This window comes from Phaenicophaeus curvirostris, chromosome 29 (genome assembly GCF_032191515.1).
Source record: "Phaenicophaeus curvirostris isolate KB17595 chromosome 29, BPBGC_Pcur_1.0, whole genome shotgun sequence".
NCBI lineage: Eukaryota > Metazoa > Chordata > Aves > Cuculiformes > Cuculidae > Phaenicophaeus > Phaenicophaeus curvirostris.
In genome coordinates, this window is record NC_091420.1 from 3495235 (window position 1) to 3509982 (window position 14748).

At 57.9% G+C, this 14748-nt stretch overlaps 7 protein-coding genes across 7 annotated transcripts; 4 read left to right on the forward strand and 3 right to left on the reverse strand.

Moving 5' to 3' along the window:
* The first annotated feature begins 628 nt into the window (after positions 1-628).
* Positions 629-1024, forward strand: LOC138732092 (scale keratin-like). Its single transcript, XM_069878449.1, has one exon. It carries the CDS (start codon positions 644-646, stop codon positions 1007-1009), a length of 366 nt encoding a protein of 121 aa, XP_069734550.1. The 5' UTR covers positions 629-643; the 3' UTR covers positions 1010-1024.
* A 2169-nt stretch (positions 1025-3193) lies between these two features.
* On the reverse strand, positions 3194-3586 carry LOC138732098 (scale keratin-like). The gene has a single exon (XM_069878457.1). It carries the CDS (start codon positions 3561-3563, stop codon positions 3198-3200), a length of 366 nt encoding a protein of 121 aa, XP_069734558.1. The 5' UTR covers positions 3564-3586; the 3' UTR covers positions 3194-3197.
* A 1314-nt stretch (positions 3587-4900) lies between these two features.
* Positions 4901-5559, forward strand: LOC138732080 (scale keratin-like). The gene is made up of 2 exons (XM_069878436.1): positions 4901-4995; positions 5100-5559. The coding sequence occupies exon 2, from the start codon at positions 5124-5126 to the stop codon at positions 5487-5489; it is 366 nt and encodes a 121-aa protein (XP_069734537.1). The 5' UTR covers positions 4901-4995; positions 5100-5123; the 3' UTR covers positions 5490-5559.
* Positions 5560-7676: 2117 nt separating this feature from the next.
* On the reverse strand, positions 7677-8050 carry LOC138732095 (scale keratin-like). Its single transcript, XM_069878452.1, has one exon. The coding sequence runs from the start codon at positions 8048-8050 to the stop codon at positions 7685-7687; it is 366 nt and encodes a 121-aa protein (XP_069734553.1). The 3' UTR covers positions 7677-7684.
* A 1498-nt stretch (positions 8051-9548) lies between these two features.
* On the forward strand, positions 9549-10232 carry LOC138732159 (scale keratin-like). The gene is made up of 2 exons (XM_069878569.1): positions 9549-9668; positions 9773-10232. The coding sequence occupies exon 2, from the start codon at positions 9797-9799 to the stop codon at positions 10160-10162; it is 366 nt and encodes a 121-aa protein (XP_069734670.1). The 5' UTR covers positions 9549-9668; positions 9773-9796; the 3' UTR covers positions 10163-10232.
* A 1738-nt stretch (positions 10233-11970) lies between these two features.
* LOC138732094 (scale keratin-like) lies at positions 11971-12487 on the reverse strand. Its single transcript, XM_069878451.1, has one exon. The coding sequence runs from the start codon at positions 12464-12466 to the stop codon at positions 12101-12103; it is 366 nt and encodes a 121-aa protein (XP_069734552.1). The 5' UTR covers positions 12467-12487; the 3' UTR covers positions 11971-12100.
* Positions 12488-13956: 1469 nt separating this feature from the next.
* LOC138732100 (scale keratin-like) lies at positions 13957-14640 on the forward strand. Its single transcript, XM_069878459.1, has 2 exons — positions 13957-14076; positions 14181-14640. Exon 2 carries the CDS (start codon positions 14205-14207, stop codon positions 14568-14570), a length of 366 nt encoding a protein of 121 aa, XP_069734560.1. The 5' UTR covers positions 13957-14076; positions 14181-14204; the 3' UTR covers positions 14571-14640.
* The last annotated feature ends 108 nt before the right edge of the window (positions 14641-14748 follow it).

The following is a 14748-nucleotide window of genomic DNA, read 5'->3' on the forward strand; positions in this document are numbered from 1 at the left end:
CCCTAATAATGGTCCCTCAAGGTGCATTGCTGTGGGATATTGCTGGGCAGGTTGCTGGGGACATGAGGTCTTGATCTGGTGACGTGACCACAGCAGCCGCTGGATGAGATTGTCCCACTGGCACAGCCAGTTCTCATCTCAGCAGAGACTGGGAGTGGGCACTGTGCAGAGAACCCTTCCCAGGGGCCAGAAGAAGGTGGGCAGTGAGGACCTGCAGAAGCAGAGCCATCACCTATTGTGAGCACCCCTGGAAGGGAGATGCCTGCTCTCCTTTGGCTCCCAAAGCAAAAAGGGGAGGAAAAGCTTAGAAGCAGCATGTGCTGATCTGGCAAGGGGATGCTGAGCCAGGGAGGGGCAGCAGTCAAAGAGCCCAATCATCTTCCTGGGCAGCAGGGAGTGTCTCCTCCCCACATTGGCCCAGGTGGTGCTGAGCACTGGCAGGGCTGCTATAAAAGCTCTGCCTCTGCCAGGCTCTCCCAAGCCCTGCTCTGACTGCCTTCTCCTTGGAGAACAGGGTAAGTCTGCAAGTGCTTGTCCTCCTGTGCTCTGCTCGGATTCCAGCCTCTCTGTCTCAGGCCTTCCCCTCTCCTTCTCCCTTGCTGTGTGTGTCCTCTTGCAGAGCTCCAACTGCAGCAGCACAAAGATGTCTTGCTACGACGTGTGCGCTCCAAAAACCGGCGTGGCCGTGCCCCAGCCCATCGCTGAGAGCTGCAACGAGCTGTGCGCCCGCCAGTGCCCCGACTCCACAGCCTTCATCCAGCCTCCGCCCGTGGTTGTCACCTTCCCCGGCCCCATCCTCAGCTCCTTCCCCCAGCAAGCCGTGGTGGGCTCCTCCGGAGCACCCGCCTTTGGGGGCAACCTGGGGCTGGGGGGCCTCTACGGGGCCGGGGCCACGCTGGGCTCGGGGGGCCTCTGCACCCCTGCCAGACCCTACCTTTCTCCTGCCTGCAGCCCTTGCGTCTTGCCGCGCTCCAGCAAGAAGCTCTGGGACACCTGTGGGCCCTGCTAGACCCCCCCCAGACCCAGGCGCTGCCTCCAGCCCCAATGCCAACAGCCCCCGCTGGGCTTGGCTGAGCTGCTGGCCACGGGGCTCTGAGAAGTGCTGATCCTTCCCTGTCCCAGGGACCCCTGGGCAGCTGGCAGTGCCGCACACCCTCTCCCCTCCCCTCTCCTTCAGTCTCTCCAGCGGGGCAGGATTCTGGCCCACAGAGGTTTTTTTGGGGGGCTTGTGGGCCATGTCCTCTGCATGTGGAACAGCGCATCAAGAGAGGACCTGGAGCCAGAAGCAATTCTCTGGAGAAGATCCCTCTGCCTCCCACACTGTGAGACAACCAGCCTCTCTGGGTCTTACCCACCATCTCTCTGACAATCTCTACTGCCCCTTTGAGCACAATAAATTTTTCCTGCATGCAAGTCATGTCTCTCTCCCTTTCTGTCCCAACTTGTAAAGATCCTTCACTCACGAGACTAAGAGTTTCAGCGAAGGTGAAATGGGGTTGGTGTTGGTAGAGAGAAGGTGCCGGCAGCAGTCAGGGCAGAGAGAACCTTTTGGTGGGGATTGCAGGAGCTGGGGAATGGGCCTTCCTCTGGACTTACTCCAACATGTCCAAGAACTTCTGATGCTGCCAGTCCCAGAGCTGGCAGCAGGACTCCCGGTGGGGCCTCATGAGGGAACAGTAGAGGGGCAGAATCCTCTCTCTTGATATGCTGGACTTGCTTCTTTTGATAGAGCCCAGGACAGAGCTAACGGCCCATGATACTTTTGGCCTTCTGGGCTGCAAGCTCTAGGTCACAATTCGGGAATTCCCAGTTAAATTTTTCCCATTGTGTACAACCTGTTTGGTCAAATCATGGTCTTCTGAGACCATGAAAAATAGGGGAATGCGAAGACTTCCAGGGCAAGGCTCATCAATACCGATTGCACCAATACCAGATAAGGAGGAGCACGTAGAGCCCAGACACAAATACTACTACCAGACTGAATAATTTTTTGAGAGGAGGTGGATAAATTGTCTGTGTGGGTGCAATTTCCCAGGGATTTCTTGGCTCCTGTGGTCCTCTTTATCTCCCCTGAGTCAACCATGTGTCTATATCCCTCTATTTAGTTATTCATTTTATCAGATCCAATGTCAAAGAGTTTTCGTTGAGAAGCCTTGGATTCAAACTTCAGCATGAGCCAAGGCTGGGCATCCAGATGGGAGATCCGATGCCCAAGCGGCTTCTTAGTGAAATCTTGGATTTGAGCCCTGGAGCAAACTGACTCTGGACACCTAGACAGGAACGTAAAGTGAACTGGGCATAAGCATTATGAAACTTTGAAGTCTCTGCTGAGTGCCAGAGGGAACGGAGTGTGCACATATAATCCTTTGGCTGTAAGTACATATAAGTCTTTAGATATAAAAACATCCACCTTGATAATCCCTCATACGTTTTGTCCGTGTGGTAAGTAGAAGTGTTACTTTATCAGCAAGCCCTATGAAGTGGTATTTTTATTTAAATATCAGCTTTATATTAAAAAACTGCATTTGCGACATGTTGTGAGAATGGAAACACCAGGTAAAAGATTGCGCTCTATGAACATAAAGGTCTTTTCAAAACTTAAATATTCTATGTCTCTCTCAAGCTGGAAAGGGAAAAATAATAAGAAGAGGGAGAAGTGGGAAATGAACTGGATAGGGAAGGGAAATGGGATGCCTCCACATTGTTTTTTCTCCCAGAGGTTCAAACAGTGCAGTGGAGAAAAAAACTGGCTGCAGCACTAAGAGGAATTGACCTTGAGTGGCCTCAACCCTTAGGGCTGCTGCCAGATCATGAGCAGAGAGACTGGAAGAGCAGAAACATCCTTCGGCTACAAGGCCCGTGGTCAGTCAGGGCCCTGGAGCTGAGCTGCAGGAGCGAGTGTGGCCAGAGCTGCCAGGGCTCTGCGCTCGCCCCAGAGGCAGCTCAGCCGCGCTCTGCTGGGGCTCAGACACTGCCCAGAGCCAGACTGAGGGGAAAGTGTGCAGGATGAGGGATCCCTGCAGCCCTCGCTGGGCCTGGAAAGGAACAACAGAGAGGCAGGTGTCGCATGCAGGATTGTTTTATTGCAGTGCAGGAAAGCACCAGCTAGGGAAAGACAGAGCAGGCAGAGGCAGGGAGGGTGTCCCTGTGTCCTTCAAGAGAGGTGTCCAGGGAGTGCAGCGTCTGTGGGTGAGGGTCTAGCAGGGCCCACAGGTGTCCCAGAGCTTCTTGCTGGAGCGCGGCAAGACGCAAGGGCTGCAGGCAGGAGAAAGGTAGGGTCTGGCAGGGGTGCAGAGGCCCCCCGAGCCCAGCGTGGCCCCGGCCCCGTAGAGGCCCCCCAGCCCCAGGTTGCCCCCAAAGGCGGGTGCTCCGGAGGAGCCCACCACGGCTTGCTGGGGGAAGGAGCTGAGGATGGGGCCGGGGAAGGTGACAACCACGGGCGGAGGCTGGATGAAGGCTGTGGAGTCGGGGCACTGGCGGGCACACAGCTCGTTGCAGCTCTCAGCGATGGGCTGGGGCACGGCCACGCCGGTTTTTGGTGCGCACACGTCGTAGCAAGACATCTTTGGCTGAGAGAGATGGGGCTGAAAGAGATGGACACAAGGAGAGGAGTTATGATTCAGGAGGAGATGCCCTGGCAAAGAACACTGTTCCTACGACTACCCTGGAGCGGAGCAGCAAAGCCACCACCTTTCCTACGGCTCCTGCTTTGCCCAGCCAGACCCCCTCACCACCCTGATCTCCACAAACCCTCCCCCGGAGCCTGTGCAGGACCTGGCTCTGCCTGTCCCACACTCAGGGCTCTTCTTTCTCCCAGCCCAGCTCAGCCCTCCGTGCCCGGCCAAGGCTGCAGCCAGCGCAGCCGCTGCTGTCCCAGCTCTCCTGGCCAGGGACGCCCCACGCCGGCCCCTGCCAGAGGAGACCCAGAGCCACAGGCACCCACCTCCCCTTGTCCTGAGCAGAGCGAGGCAGGAGTGCTGGATGCCAGGGCTCCCCAAGGGCAGCGCTTTTATGCAGGGCTGGCGATGACGGGGAGGATCTGGCCCTGCTGGGGGCACGTGGCTGCTGCTGGCCAAGCCCCTGCCTCCTCCCTGAGTGGCACCAGCCTCTTCTGCTGACTCTCTTTCCTCCCCAAGCCCAAGCCGCTGGATCAGCCCCTGCAATTACCCTGCTGGGACGCTTGTCAGCACACACCTAATAGGCCAAATTACCCCCACTGTCTTTTCATTATCTCGCTGGGTAAGAGGATTCGCAGTGTGACAGAGGGTGACTGCAAGCACCTCTCATGCCATAGATCTTCCCCAAGGGCTTGGCCCTGTCGTGGCCTCATGCCTTCTTTGCACGGCTCTGGAGAAGACCCTGTGTCCTGGCACTGGCCAAGAGCGTGGCCTTCAAACCCTCCCACATCCCAGCACCCGCATGATGTACGTTTTATGGCTGTGATGCCAGAACTGCAGCATCCCTGCCGTGCCCTGAACGTGTCCTGGGAGCCCCACTGTGTCAGGGAAGTGCTGCACCAGGGCTACCCTCGGGGGGCTGGGATGTTGGCCGTTCCTTCTGGGGGCTGGTTGTGGAAGCCCTGGTTGAATAGACCCCACTGGCGTTCACATTGATCCTTCCATTAGAGCCAAGCTTGGGGCTAAGGATTGAGAGGGCTTTGTGGGGAAAAGAAGAAGGCAGGAAGGTAGCATCTACAGAAGCAAAGCCCTACCCTGTTGTGAGCACCTCCATAAGGGAGATGCCTGCTCTCCTTTGGCTCCCAAAGCAAAAAGGGGAGGAAATGCTTAGAAGCAGCATGTGCTGATCTGGCAAGGGGATGCTGAGCCAGGGAGGGGCAGCAGTCAAAGAGCCCAATCATCTTCCTGGGCAGCAGGGAGTGTCTCCTCCCCACATTGGCCCAGGTGGTGCTGAGCACTGGCAGGGCTGCTATAAAAGCTCTGCCTCTGCCAGGCTCTCCCAAGCCCTGCTCTGACTGCCTTCTCCTTGGAGAACAGGGTAAGTCTGCAAGTGCTTGTGCTCCTGTGCTCTGCTCGGATTCCATCCTCTCTGTCTCAGGCCTTCCCCTCTCCTTCTCCCTTGCTGTGTGTGTCCTCTTGCAGAGCTCCAACTGCAGCAGCACAAAGATGTCTTGCTACGACGTGTGCGCACCAAAAACCGGCGTGGCCGTGCCCCAGCCCATCGCTGAGAGCTGCAATGAGCTGTGCGCCCGCCAGTGCCCCGACTCCACAGCCTTCATCCAGCCTCCGCCCGTGGTTGTCACCTTCCCCGGCCCCATCCTCAGCTCCTTCCCCCAGCAAGCCGTGGTGGGCTCCTCCGGAGCACCCGCCTTTGGGGGCAACCTGGGGCTGGGGGGCCTCTACGGGGCCGGGGCCACGCTGGGCTCGGGGGGCCTCTGCACCCCTGCCAGACCCTACCTTTCTCCTGCCTGCAGCCCTTGCGTCTTGCCGCGCTACAGCAAGAAGCTCTGGGACACCTGTGGGCCCTGCTAGACCCTCCCCAGACCCAGGCGCTGCCTCCAGCCCCAATGCCAACAGCCCCCGCTGGGCTTGGCTGAGCTGCTGGCCACGGGGCTCTGAGAAGTGCTGATCCTTCCCTGTCCCAGGGACCCCTGGGCAGCTGGCAGTGCCGCACACCCTCTCCCCTCCCCTCTCCTTCAGTCTCTCCAGCGGGGCAGGATTCTGGCCCACAGAGTTTTTTGGGGGGGTTGATGTGCCAAGTCCTCTTGATCTGGAACAGCGCATCAAGAGAGGACCTGGAGCCAGAAGCAATTCTCTGGAGAAGATCCCTCTGCCTCCCACACTGTGAAACAACCAGCCTCTTTGGCCCTTACCCATCGTGTCCCTGAAAATCTCTTTTGCCCCTCTGGGCACAATAAAGTTTTCCTGCATGCAAGTCATGTCTCTCTCCCACTCTGTCCTAATTTATAAAGATCCTGCAGGTATGAGGCTCGCAGCTGTGGGAGGGCAAATGCTCTTCCTAAGAGTTTCAGGGAAGGTGAGGTGGGGTTGGTGTTGGCAGAGGGAACCTTTTGATGGGGATTGCAGGAGCTGGGGAAGGCGCCTTCCTCTGGACTCACTCCAGCGTGTCCAGGGAGTTTTGATGCTGCCAGTCCCAGAGCTGAGAACAGGACTCCCGGTGGGGCCTCATGAGGGAACAGTAGAGGGGCAGAATCCTCTCTCTTGATATGCTGGACTTGCTCCTTTTGATAGAGCCCAGGACAGAGCTGATGGCCCATGATACTTTTGGCCTTCTGGGCTGCAAGCTCTAGGTCACAAGTTGGGAATTCCCAGGTAAATGTTTTTGGGCCTGCAGAGACCATGAAAAATAGGAGAATATGAAGGCTTCAAGGGAAAAGATCATCAATGCCAGTTGAACCAATACCAGATAATGACCTGTCTGACAGAGAGTGAAAGGATCCAAAGAGGAACATGTAGAGTCCAGACCCAAAAACTACAACAGGGCTTAACAGTGGTTTGAGGGGGTGGGTAAATTGTCTGTGAGGGTACAATCACCCAGGGATTTCTTGGCTCACATGGTCCTGTTTGTTCCCTTTAGTCAACCACGTGTCTATATCCCTCTGTTTAGTTATTCATTTTATCAAATCCAATGTCCAAGAGCTTGCATTGAGAAGCCTTGGATTCAAACTTTGGCATAAGTTAACTCTGGGCATCCAGATGAAAGGAGATGATGCCCGAGAGGCTGCTTATTGAAATCTTGGATTTGAACCCTGGAGCAAACTGACACAGGACACCTAGACAGGAAAAAAGGAACTGGACATAAGCATTATGAAACTTTGAAGTCTCCGCTGAGTGCCAGAGGGAACTGAGTGTGCACATATAATCCCTTGGCTGTAAGGGCGTATAACTGTAACTATAGAAACATACACCTTGATATTCCCTCATAAGTTTCCTCCCTGTGTTAAGTATTATTGTGACATTATCATCAAGCCCTATGAAGTGGTACTTTTATTTATATATGATCTTTATATTAAAAAACTGCATTTGTGACACTTGTGACATGTAGTGAGGCTGGAAGCACCAAGTAAAGGATTGCACTCTATGAACATAAAGGTCTTTCCAAACCTGAACGATTCTACCTTTGTCTCAAGCTGGAAGGGGAAACATAAGAAGAAGAGGAAGAAGTGGGAAATGAACTGGATAGGGAAGGGAAATGAGATGCCTCCACATTGCCTGTTCTCCCAGAGGTTCAAACAGTGCAGTGGAGAAAAAAACTGGCTGCAGTAGTCAGAGGAATTGACCTTGGGTGGCCTCAAGCCCCTAGGGCTGCTGCCCGATCATAAGCAGTGAGACTGGAGGAGCAGAAACGTCCTTTGGCTGCAAGCCCTGAGTTCAGTCAGGGCCCCTGGAGCTGAGCTGCAGGAGCGAGTGTGGCCAGAGCTGCCAGGGCTCTGCGCTCGCCCCAGAGGCAGCTCAGCCGCGCTCTGCTGGGGCTCAGACACTGCCCAGAGCCAGACTGAGGGGAAAGTGTGCAGGATGAGGGATCCCTGCAGCCCTCGCTGGGCCTGGAAAGGAACAACAGAGAGGCAGGTGTCGCATGCAGGATTGTTTTATTGCAGTGCAGGAAAGCACCAGCTAGGGAAAGACAGAGCAGGCAGAGGCAGGGAGGGTGTCCCTGTGTCCTTCAAGAGAGGTGTCCAGGGAGTGCAGCGTCTGTGGGTGAGGGTCTAGCAGGGCCCACAGGTGTCCCAGAGCTTCTTGCTGTAGCGCGGCAAGACGCAAGGGCTGCAGGCAGGAGAAAGGTAGGGTCTGGCAGGGGTGCAGAGGCCCCCCGAGCCCAGCGTGGCCCCGGCCCCGTAGAGGCCCCCCAGCCCCAGGTTGCCCCCAAAGGCGGGTGCTCCGGAGGAGCCCACCACGGCTTGCTGGGGGAAGGAGCTGAGGATGGGGCCGGGGAAGGTGACAACCACGGGCGGAGGCTGGATGAAGGCTGTGGAGTCGGGGCACTGGCGGGCGCACAGCTCGTTGCAGCTCTCAGCGATGGGCTGGGGCACGGCCACGCCGGTTTTTGGAGCACACACGTCGTAGCAAGACATCTTTGGCTGAGAGAGATGGGGCTGAAAGAGATGGACACAAGGAGAGGAGTTATGATTCAGGAGGAGATGCCCTGGCAAAGAACACTGTTCCTACGACTGCGCTGGAGCGGAGCAGCAAAGCCACCACCTTTCCTACGGCTCCTGCTTTGCCCAGCCAGACCCCCTCACCACCCTGATCTCCACAAACCCTCCCCAGGAGCCTGTGCAGGACCTGGCTCTGCCTGTCCCACACTCAGGGCTCTTCTTTCTCCCAGCCCAGCTCAGCCCTCCGTGCCCGGCCAAGGCTGCAGCCAGCGCAGCCGCTGCTGTCCCAGCTCTCCTGGCCAGGGACGCCCCACGCCGGCCCCTGCCAGAGGAGACCCAGAGCCACAGGCACCCACCTCCCCTTGTCCTGAGCAGAGCGAGGCAGGAGTGCTGGATGCCAGGGCTCCCCAAGGGCAGCGCTTTTATGCAGGGCTGGCGATGACGGGGAGGATCTGGCCCTGCTGGGGGCACGTGGCTGCTGCTGGCCAAGCCCCTGCCTCCTCCCTGAGTGGCACCAGCCTCTTCTGCTGACTCTCTTTCCTCCCCAAGCCCAAGCCGCTGGATCAGCCCCTGCAATAACCCTGCTGGGACGCTTGTCAGCACACACCTAATAGGCCAAATTAGCCCCACTGTCTTTTCATTATCTCGCTGGGTAAGAGGATTCCCAGTGTGACAGAGGGTGATTGCAAGCACCTCTCATGCCATAGATCTTCCCCAAGGGCTTGGTCTTGGTCCTGGTTCTGGACAAGAGAGCAGCTTTTCCAATGCCTCCCGCATGCCAGCACCTGTGTGACGTACGTTGTGTGTCTGTGATCAGCAGAGGGGAGAGGCTATGATAACACCACATTGAAGGCACTCCTGTCAGGCACTGCCTGCTCAGCATGATGCATCATCTAAGAGCCCAAGGGACGTGGCCCCCTTCTGCCTGCAGGTGCCATCATCGACTGCTGCATCTCCTGGGGACAAAGACCCCTCGTACCATTCTCTACAATGCACAGTGCAAAGAGCACAGACCCTCATCTGGGCCCACAAGGCTCACGTTTGATCCACCACTGCCCTAGACCCGCTGGCTCCTCATAAATGTCCTGGGAGGCCGATTTTTCCTGCACAGCGCTGGGCAGGGTCTGTCCTCAGGGTTCCGGGAACTTGGGACCTCAGTGTTTTATCACGATCACAGCAGCTCCCAGATGGACTGCCCTAGCAGGCATTCATGTATCTGTACCCCTAGATGAGCCAGGCCGCAGGCAAAGATATCTAAGAGGGGAAGAGCATAAGGAAGGGAGCCAGGACCCACAGGAGCAAAGCCCCACCTTGCCATGGGCACCCCCAGAAGGGAGATGCCTGCTCTCCTTTGGCTCCCAAAGCAAAAAGGGGAAGAAATGCTTAGAAGCAGCATGTGCTGATCTGGCAAGGGGATGCTGAGCCAGGGAGGGGCAGCAGTCAAAGAGCCCAATCATCTTCCTGGGCAGCAGGGAGTGTCTCCTCCCCACATTGGCCCAGGTGGTGCTGAGCACTGGCAGGGCTGCTATAAAAGCTCTGCCTCTGCCAGGCTCTCCCAAGCCCTGCTCTGACTGCCTTCTCCTTGGAGAACAGGGTAAGTCTGCAAGTGCTTGTCCTCCTGTGCTCTGCTCGGATTCCAGCCTCTCTGTCTCAGGCCTTCCCCTCTCCTTCTCCCTTGCTGTGTGTGTCCTCTTGCAGAGCTCCAACTGCAGCAGCACAAAGATGTCTTGCTACGACGTGTGCGCACCAAAAACCGGCGTGGCCGTGCCCCAGCCCATCGCTGAGAGCTGCAACGAGCTGTGCGCCCGCCAGTGCCCCGACTCCACAGCCTTCATCCAGCCTCCGCCCGTGGTTGTCACCTTCCCCGGCCCCATCCTCAGCTCCTTCCCCCAGCAAGCCGTGGTGGGCTCCTCCGGAGCACCCGCCTTTGGGGGCAACCTGGGGCTGGGGGGCCTCTACGTGGCCGGGGCCACGCTGGGCTCGGGGGACCTCTGCACCCCTGCCAGACCCTACCTTTCTCCTGCCTGCAGCCCTTGCGTCTTGCCGCGCTACAGCAAGAAGCTCTGGGACACCTGTGGGCCCTGCTAGACCCTCCCCAGACCCAGGCGCTGCCTCCAGCCCCAATGCCAACAGCCCCCGCTGGGCTTGGCTGAGCTGCTGGCCACGGGGCTCTGAGAAGTGCTGATCCTTCCCTGTCCCAGGGACCCCTGGGCAGCTGGCAGTGCCGCACACCCTCTCCCCTCCCCTCTCCTTCAGTCTCTCCAACGGGGCAGGATTCTGGCCCACAGAGGTTTTTTGGGGGCTGATGGGCCAAATCCTCTGGATCTGGAAGAGCGCATCAAGAGAGGACCTGGAGCCAGAAGCAATTCTCTGGAGAAGATCCCTCTGCCTCCCACACTGTGAGACAATCAGCCTCTCTGGGTCTTACCCACCATCTCTCTGACAATCTCTCTTGCCCCTCTGGGCACAATAAATTTTTTCTGCATTCAAGTTGTGTTTCCCTCTCTCCTTGTGCCAAGTTGGGAAAACGCCAGGGGTGGGAATTTGTCAGCTGTGGGAAGGCAAGTGCTGGCCCTGAGGGCACCAGGGTCTAGATGAGGTGGCAACATCACTTGAGACAAACACAGCCTGTGGTGTCTTGTTCTCCAGGGTGAGATGTGTGGTTGGTAGATGGAGGACGGGGACTCTTGTCCTCCCCTCAGCAATTGTGAGGCCACTTCTGTGGTATTTTGTCCAGTGCTGGGCTCCCCAGCCCAGGAGAGATGGGTGGGGACTGGAGAGAGTCCAGTACATGGCAATGCAGGTGCTGAGGGGACAGGGAGCTGATCTCTGGGAGGAGCCTGAGAGAGCTGGGACTGTCCCTCTGGGAGCTGATGACATCCTGGTGTCTCCTCAACCTGCACACATTTCTGAAGGGAAAGCATCAAGGAGATGGAGGCAGGTTCTTTGCAGAGGAGTCCAGTTGCATGATAAGAGGCAAAGGTCACCAGTGGAAACACAGCAGGCTCTGCTTCAGACTCTTAAGCCTCTTGAGTTCACAGTGAAGGTGGCTGAGTACGGACACAGGGTTTCCTAGGATGCTGTGAAGTCTCCTTCGCTGGAGATGCGCAAAAGGTGTCTGACGTGGTGCTGGGCAGGCGGCTCTGGGCAACATTGCCTGAGGCAGCAGTGGGACAAGATGCCCTGAAAAGGCTCTTATCACTGACCAGGCTGGGATTTCTGTGATCTTCCATCTGTGGGAGAAAACTGAAAAGCACTGAGAATGTTTGTCTGTGCTGGGGTTGAGAAGGAGTTATGGAAGCTGAAGGTGAAGGAGAAGACAGAAGGCAAGTGTGAAAGGGAAGGGTAATTGCCAAAGTAATATGGAAAAGGAAAGGAAACGAGTATAATAAAAGCAAATGCAGATTAAAGGAGAAGATGAGAAAATGGAAGAGTGAGGAGAATTAGTAAAAAATAAGTAAAGTTGCTGGGGGAGAAAAAGGGGAAGTGTATGAAGGAAATAAAGGGGAAGAAGAGGATGGAGAAGCCTCCCCTTTGCCTCTTCTCCCAGGGCCTTAAAAAGACCCATGAAGAAAAAGAAGAGCTGTTGTAAGGGCAGGAATTGATGCTGCTGATCTCCAGCCTCTGGGACAGACTCAGTTACCCATGGGGAGGATGGAGGTTTGCAAACACCCCTGGGCTGTGTCCTGTGTTTTTTCAGGGCCCTGGAGCTGAGGTGCAGGAGCGAGTGTGGCCAGAGCTGCCAGGGCTCTGCGCTCGCCCCAGAGGCAGCTCAGCCGCGCTCTGCTGGGGCTCAGACACTGCCCAGAGCCAGACTGAGGGGAAAGTGTGCGGGATGAGGGATCCCTGCAGCCCTCGCTGGGCCTGGAAAGGAACAACAGAGAGGCAGGTGTCGCATGCAGGATTGTTTTATTGCAGTGCAGGAAAGCACCAGCTAGGGAAAGACAGAGCAGGCAGAGGCAGGGAGGGTGTCCCTGTGTCCTTCAAGAGAGGTGTCCAGGGAGTGCAGCGTCTGTGGGTGAGGGTCTAGCAGGGCCCACAGGTGTCCCAGAGCTTCTTGCTGTAGCGCGGCAAGACGCAAGGGCTGCAGGCAGGAGAAAGGTAGGGTCTGGCAGGGGTGCAGAGGCCCCCCGAGCCCAGCGTGGCCCCGGCCCCGTAGAGGCCCCCCAGCCCCAGGTTGCCCCCAAAGGCGGGTGCTCCGGAGGAGCCCACCACGGCTTGCTGGGGGAAGGAGCTGAGGATGGGGCCGGGGAAGGTGACAACCACGGGCGGAGGCTGGATGAAGGCTGTGGAGTCGGGGCACTGGCGGGCGCACAGCTCGTTGCAGCTCTCAGCGATGGGCTGGGGCACGGCCACGCCGGTTTTTGGTGCGCACACGTCGTAGCAAGACATCTTTGGCTGAGAGAGATGGGGCTGAAAGCACAAGGAGAGGAGTTATGATTCAGGAGGAGATGCTGTGGCAAAGAACACTGTTCCTACGACTGCCCTGGAGCGGAGCACCAAAGCCACCACCTTTCCCACAGCTCCTCCTTTGCCCAGCCAGACCCCCTCACCACCCTGATCTCCACAAACCCTCCCCAGGAGCCTGTGCAGGACCTGGCTCTGCCTGTCCCACACTCAGGGCTCTTCTTTCTCCCAGCCCAGCTCAGCCCTCCGTGCCCGGCCAAGGCTGCAGCCAGCGCAGCCGCTGCTGTCCCAGCTCTCCTGGCCAGGGACGCCCCACGCCGGCCCCTGCCAGAGGAGACCCAGAGCCACAGGCACCCACCTCCCCTTGTCCTGAGCAGAGCGAGGCAGGAGTGCTGGATGCCAGGGCTCCCCAAGGGCAGCGCTTTTATGCAGGGCTGGCAATGACGGGGAGGATCTGGCCCTGCTGGGGGCACGTGGCTGCTGCTGGCCAAGCCCCTGCCTCCTCCCTGAGTGGCACCAGCCTCCTCTGCTGACTCTCTTTCCTCCCCAAGCCCAAGCCGCTGGATCAGACCCTGCAATTACCCTGCTGGAGCGCTTGTCAGCACACACCTAATAGGCCAAATTAGCCCCACTGTCTTTTCATTATCTCGCTGGGTAAGAGGATTCCCAGTGTGACAGAGGGTGACTGCAAGCACCTCTCATGCCATAGATCTTCCCCAAGGGCTTGGTCTTGGACCTGGTTCTGGCCAAGAGAGCAGCTTTTCCAATGCCTCCCGCATACCAGCGCCTGCGTGACGTACGTTGTGTGTCTGTGATCAGCAGAGGGGAGAGGCTATGATAACACCAAATTGAAGGCACTCCTGTCAGGCACCGCCTGCTCAGCATGATGCATCATCTAAGAGCCCAAGGGATGTGGCCCCCTTCATCCTGCAGGTGCCATCATCGACTGCTGCATCTCCTGGGGACAAAGACCCCTTGTACCATCCTCTGCAGTGCACGGTGCAAAGAGCACAGCCCCCATCTGGGCCCACAAGGCTCACGTTTGATCCACCACTGCCCTAGATCCACTGGCTCCTCATAAATGTCCTGGGAGGCCGATTTTTCCTGCACAGCGCTGGGCAGGGTCTGTCCTCAGGGTTCCGGGAACTTGGGACCTCAGTGTTTTATCATGATCACAGCAGCCCCCACATGGGCTGCCCTAGCAGTCAGTCATGTGTCTGTACCAGTAGATGAGCCAGGCTGCAAGCAAAGATATCTAAGCGTGGAAGAGCACAAGGAAGGGAGCCAGGACCCACAGGAGCAAAGCCCCACCTTGCCATGGGCACCCCCAGAAGGGAGGTACCTGCTCTCCTTTAGCTCCCAAAGCAAAAAGGGGAGGAAATGCTTAGAAGCAGCATGTGCTGATCTGGCAAGGGGATGCTGAGCCAGGGAGGGCCAGCAGTCAAAGAGCCCAATCATCTTCCTGGGCAGCAGGGAGTGTCTCCTCCCCACATTGGCCCAGGTGGTGCTGAGCACTGGCAGGGCTGCTATAAAAGCTCTGCCTCTGCCAGGCTCTCCCAAGCCCTGCTCTGACTGCCTTCTCCTTGGAGAACAGGGTAAGTCTGCAAGTGCTTGTCCTCCTGTGCTCTGCTCGGGTTCCATCCTCTCTGTCTCAGGCCTTCCCCTCTCCTTCTCCCTTGCTGTGTGTGTCCTCTTGCAGAGCTCCAACTGCAGCAGCACAAAGATGTCTTGCTACGACGTGTGCGCACCAAAAACCGGCGTGGCCGTGCCCCAGCCCATCGCTGAGAGCTGCAACGAGCTGTGCGCCCGCCAGTGCCCCGACTCCACAGCCTTCATCCAGCCTCCGCCCGTGGTTGTCACCTTCCCCGGCCCCATCCTCAGCTCCTTCCCCCAGCAAGCCGTGGTGGGCTCCTCCGGAGCACCCGCCTTTGGGGGCAACCTGGGGCTGGGGGGCCTCTACGGGGCCGGGGCCACGCTGGGCTCGGGGGGCCTCTGCACCCCTGCCAGACCCTACCTTTCTCCTGCCTGCAGCCCTTGCGTCTTGCCGCGCTACAGCAAGAAGCTCTGGGACACCTGTGGGCCCTGCTAGACCCTCCCCAGACCCAGGCGCTGCCTCCAGCCCCAATGCCAACAGCCCCCGCTGGGCTTGGCTGAGCTGCTGGCCACGGGGCTCTGAGAAGTGCTGATCCTTCCCTGTCCCAGGGACCCCTGGGCAGCTGGCAGTGCCGCACACCCTCCACTCTTTGCCCTCTTCTCTTCTCCCCTCT

Bases quoted from the DNA above. Each gene is read 5' to 3' on its own strand.
- LOC138732092 (XM_069878449.1), top strand. From the start codon at position 644: ATGTCTTGCTACGACGTGTGCGCTCCAAAAACCGGCGTGGCCGTGCCC.
- LOC138732098 (XM_069878457.1), bottom strand. From the start codon at position 3,563: ATGTCTTGCTACGACGTGTGCGCACCAAAAACCGGCGTGGCCGTGCCC.
- LOC138732080 (XM_069878436.1), top strand. From the start codon at position 5,124: ATGTCTTGCTACGACGTGTGCGCACCAAAAACCGGCGTGGCCGTGCCC.
- LOC138732095 (XM_069878452.1), bottom strand. From the start codon at position 8,050: ATGTCTTGCTACGACGTGTGTGCTCCAAAAACCGGCGTGGCCGTGCCC.
- LOC138732159 (XM_069878569.1), top strand. From the start codon at position 9,797: ATGTCTTGCTACGACGTGTGCGCACCAAAAACCGGCGTGGCCGTGCCC.
- LOC138732094 (XM_069878451.1), bottom strand. From the start codon at position 12,466: ATGTCTTGCTACGACGTGTGCGCACCAAAAACCGGCGTGGCCGTGCCC.
- LOC138732100 (XM_069878459.1), top strand. From the start codon at position 14,205: ATGTCTTGCTACGACGTGTGCGCACCAAAAACCGGCGTGGCCGTGCCC.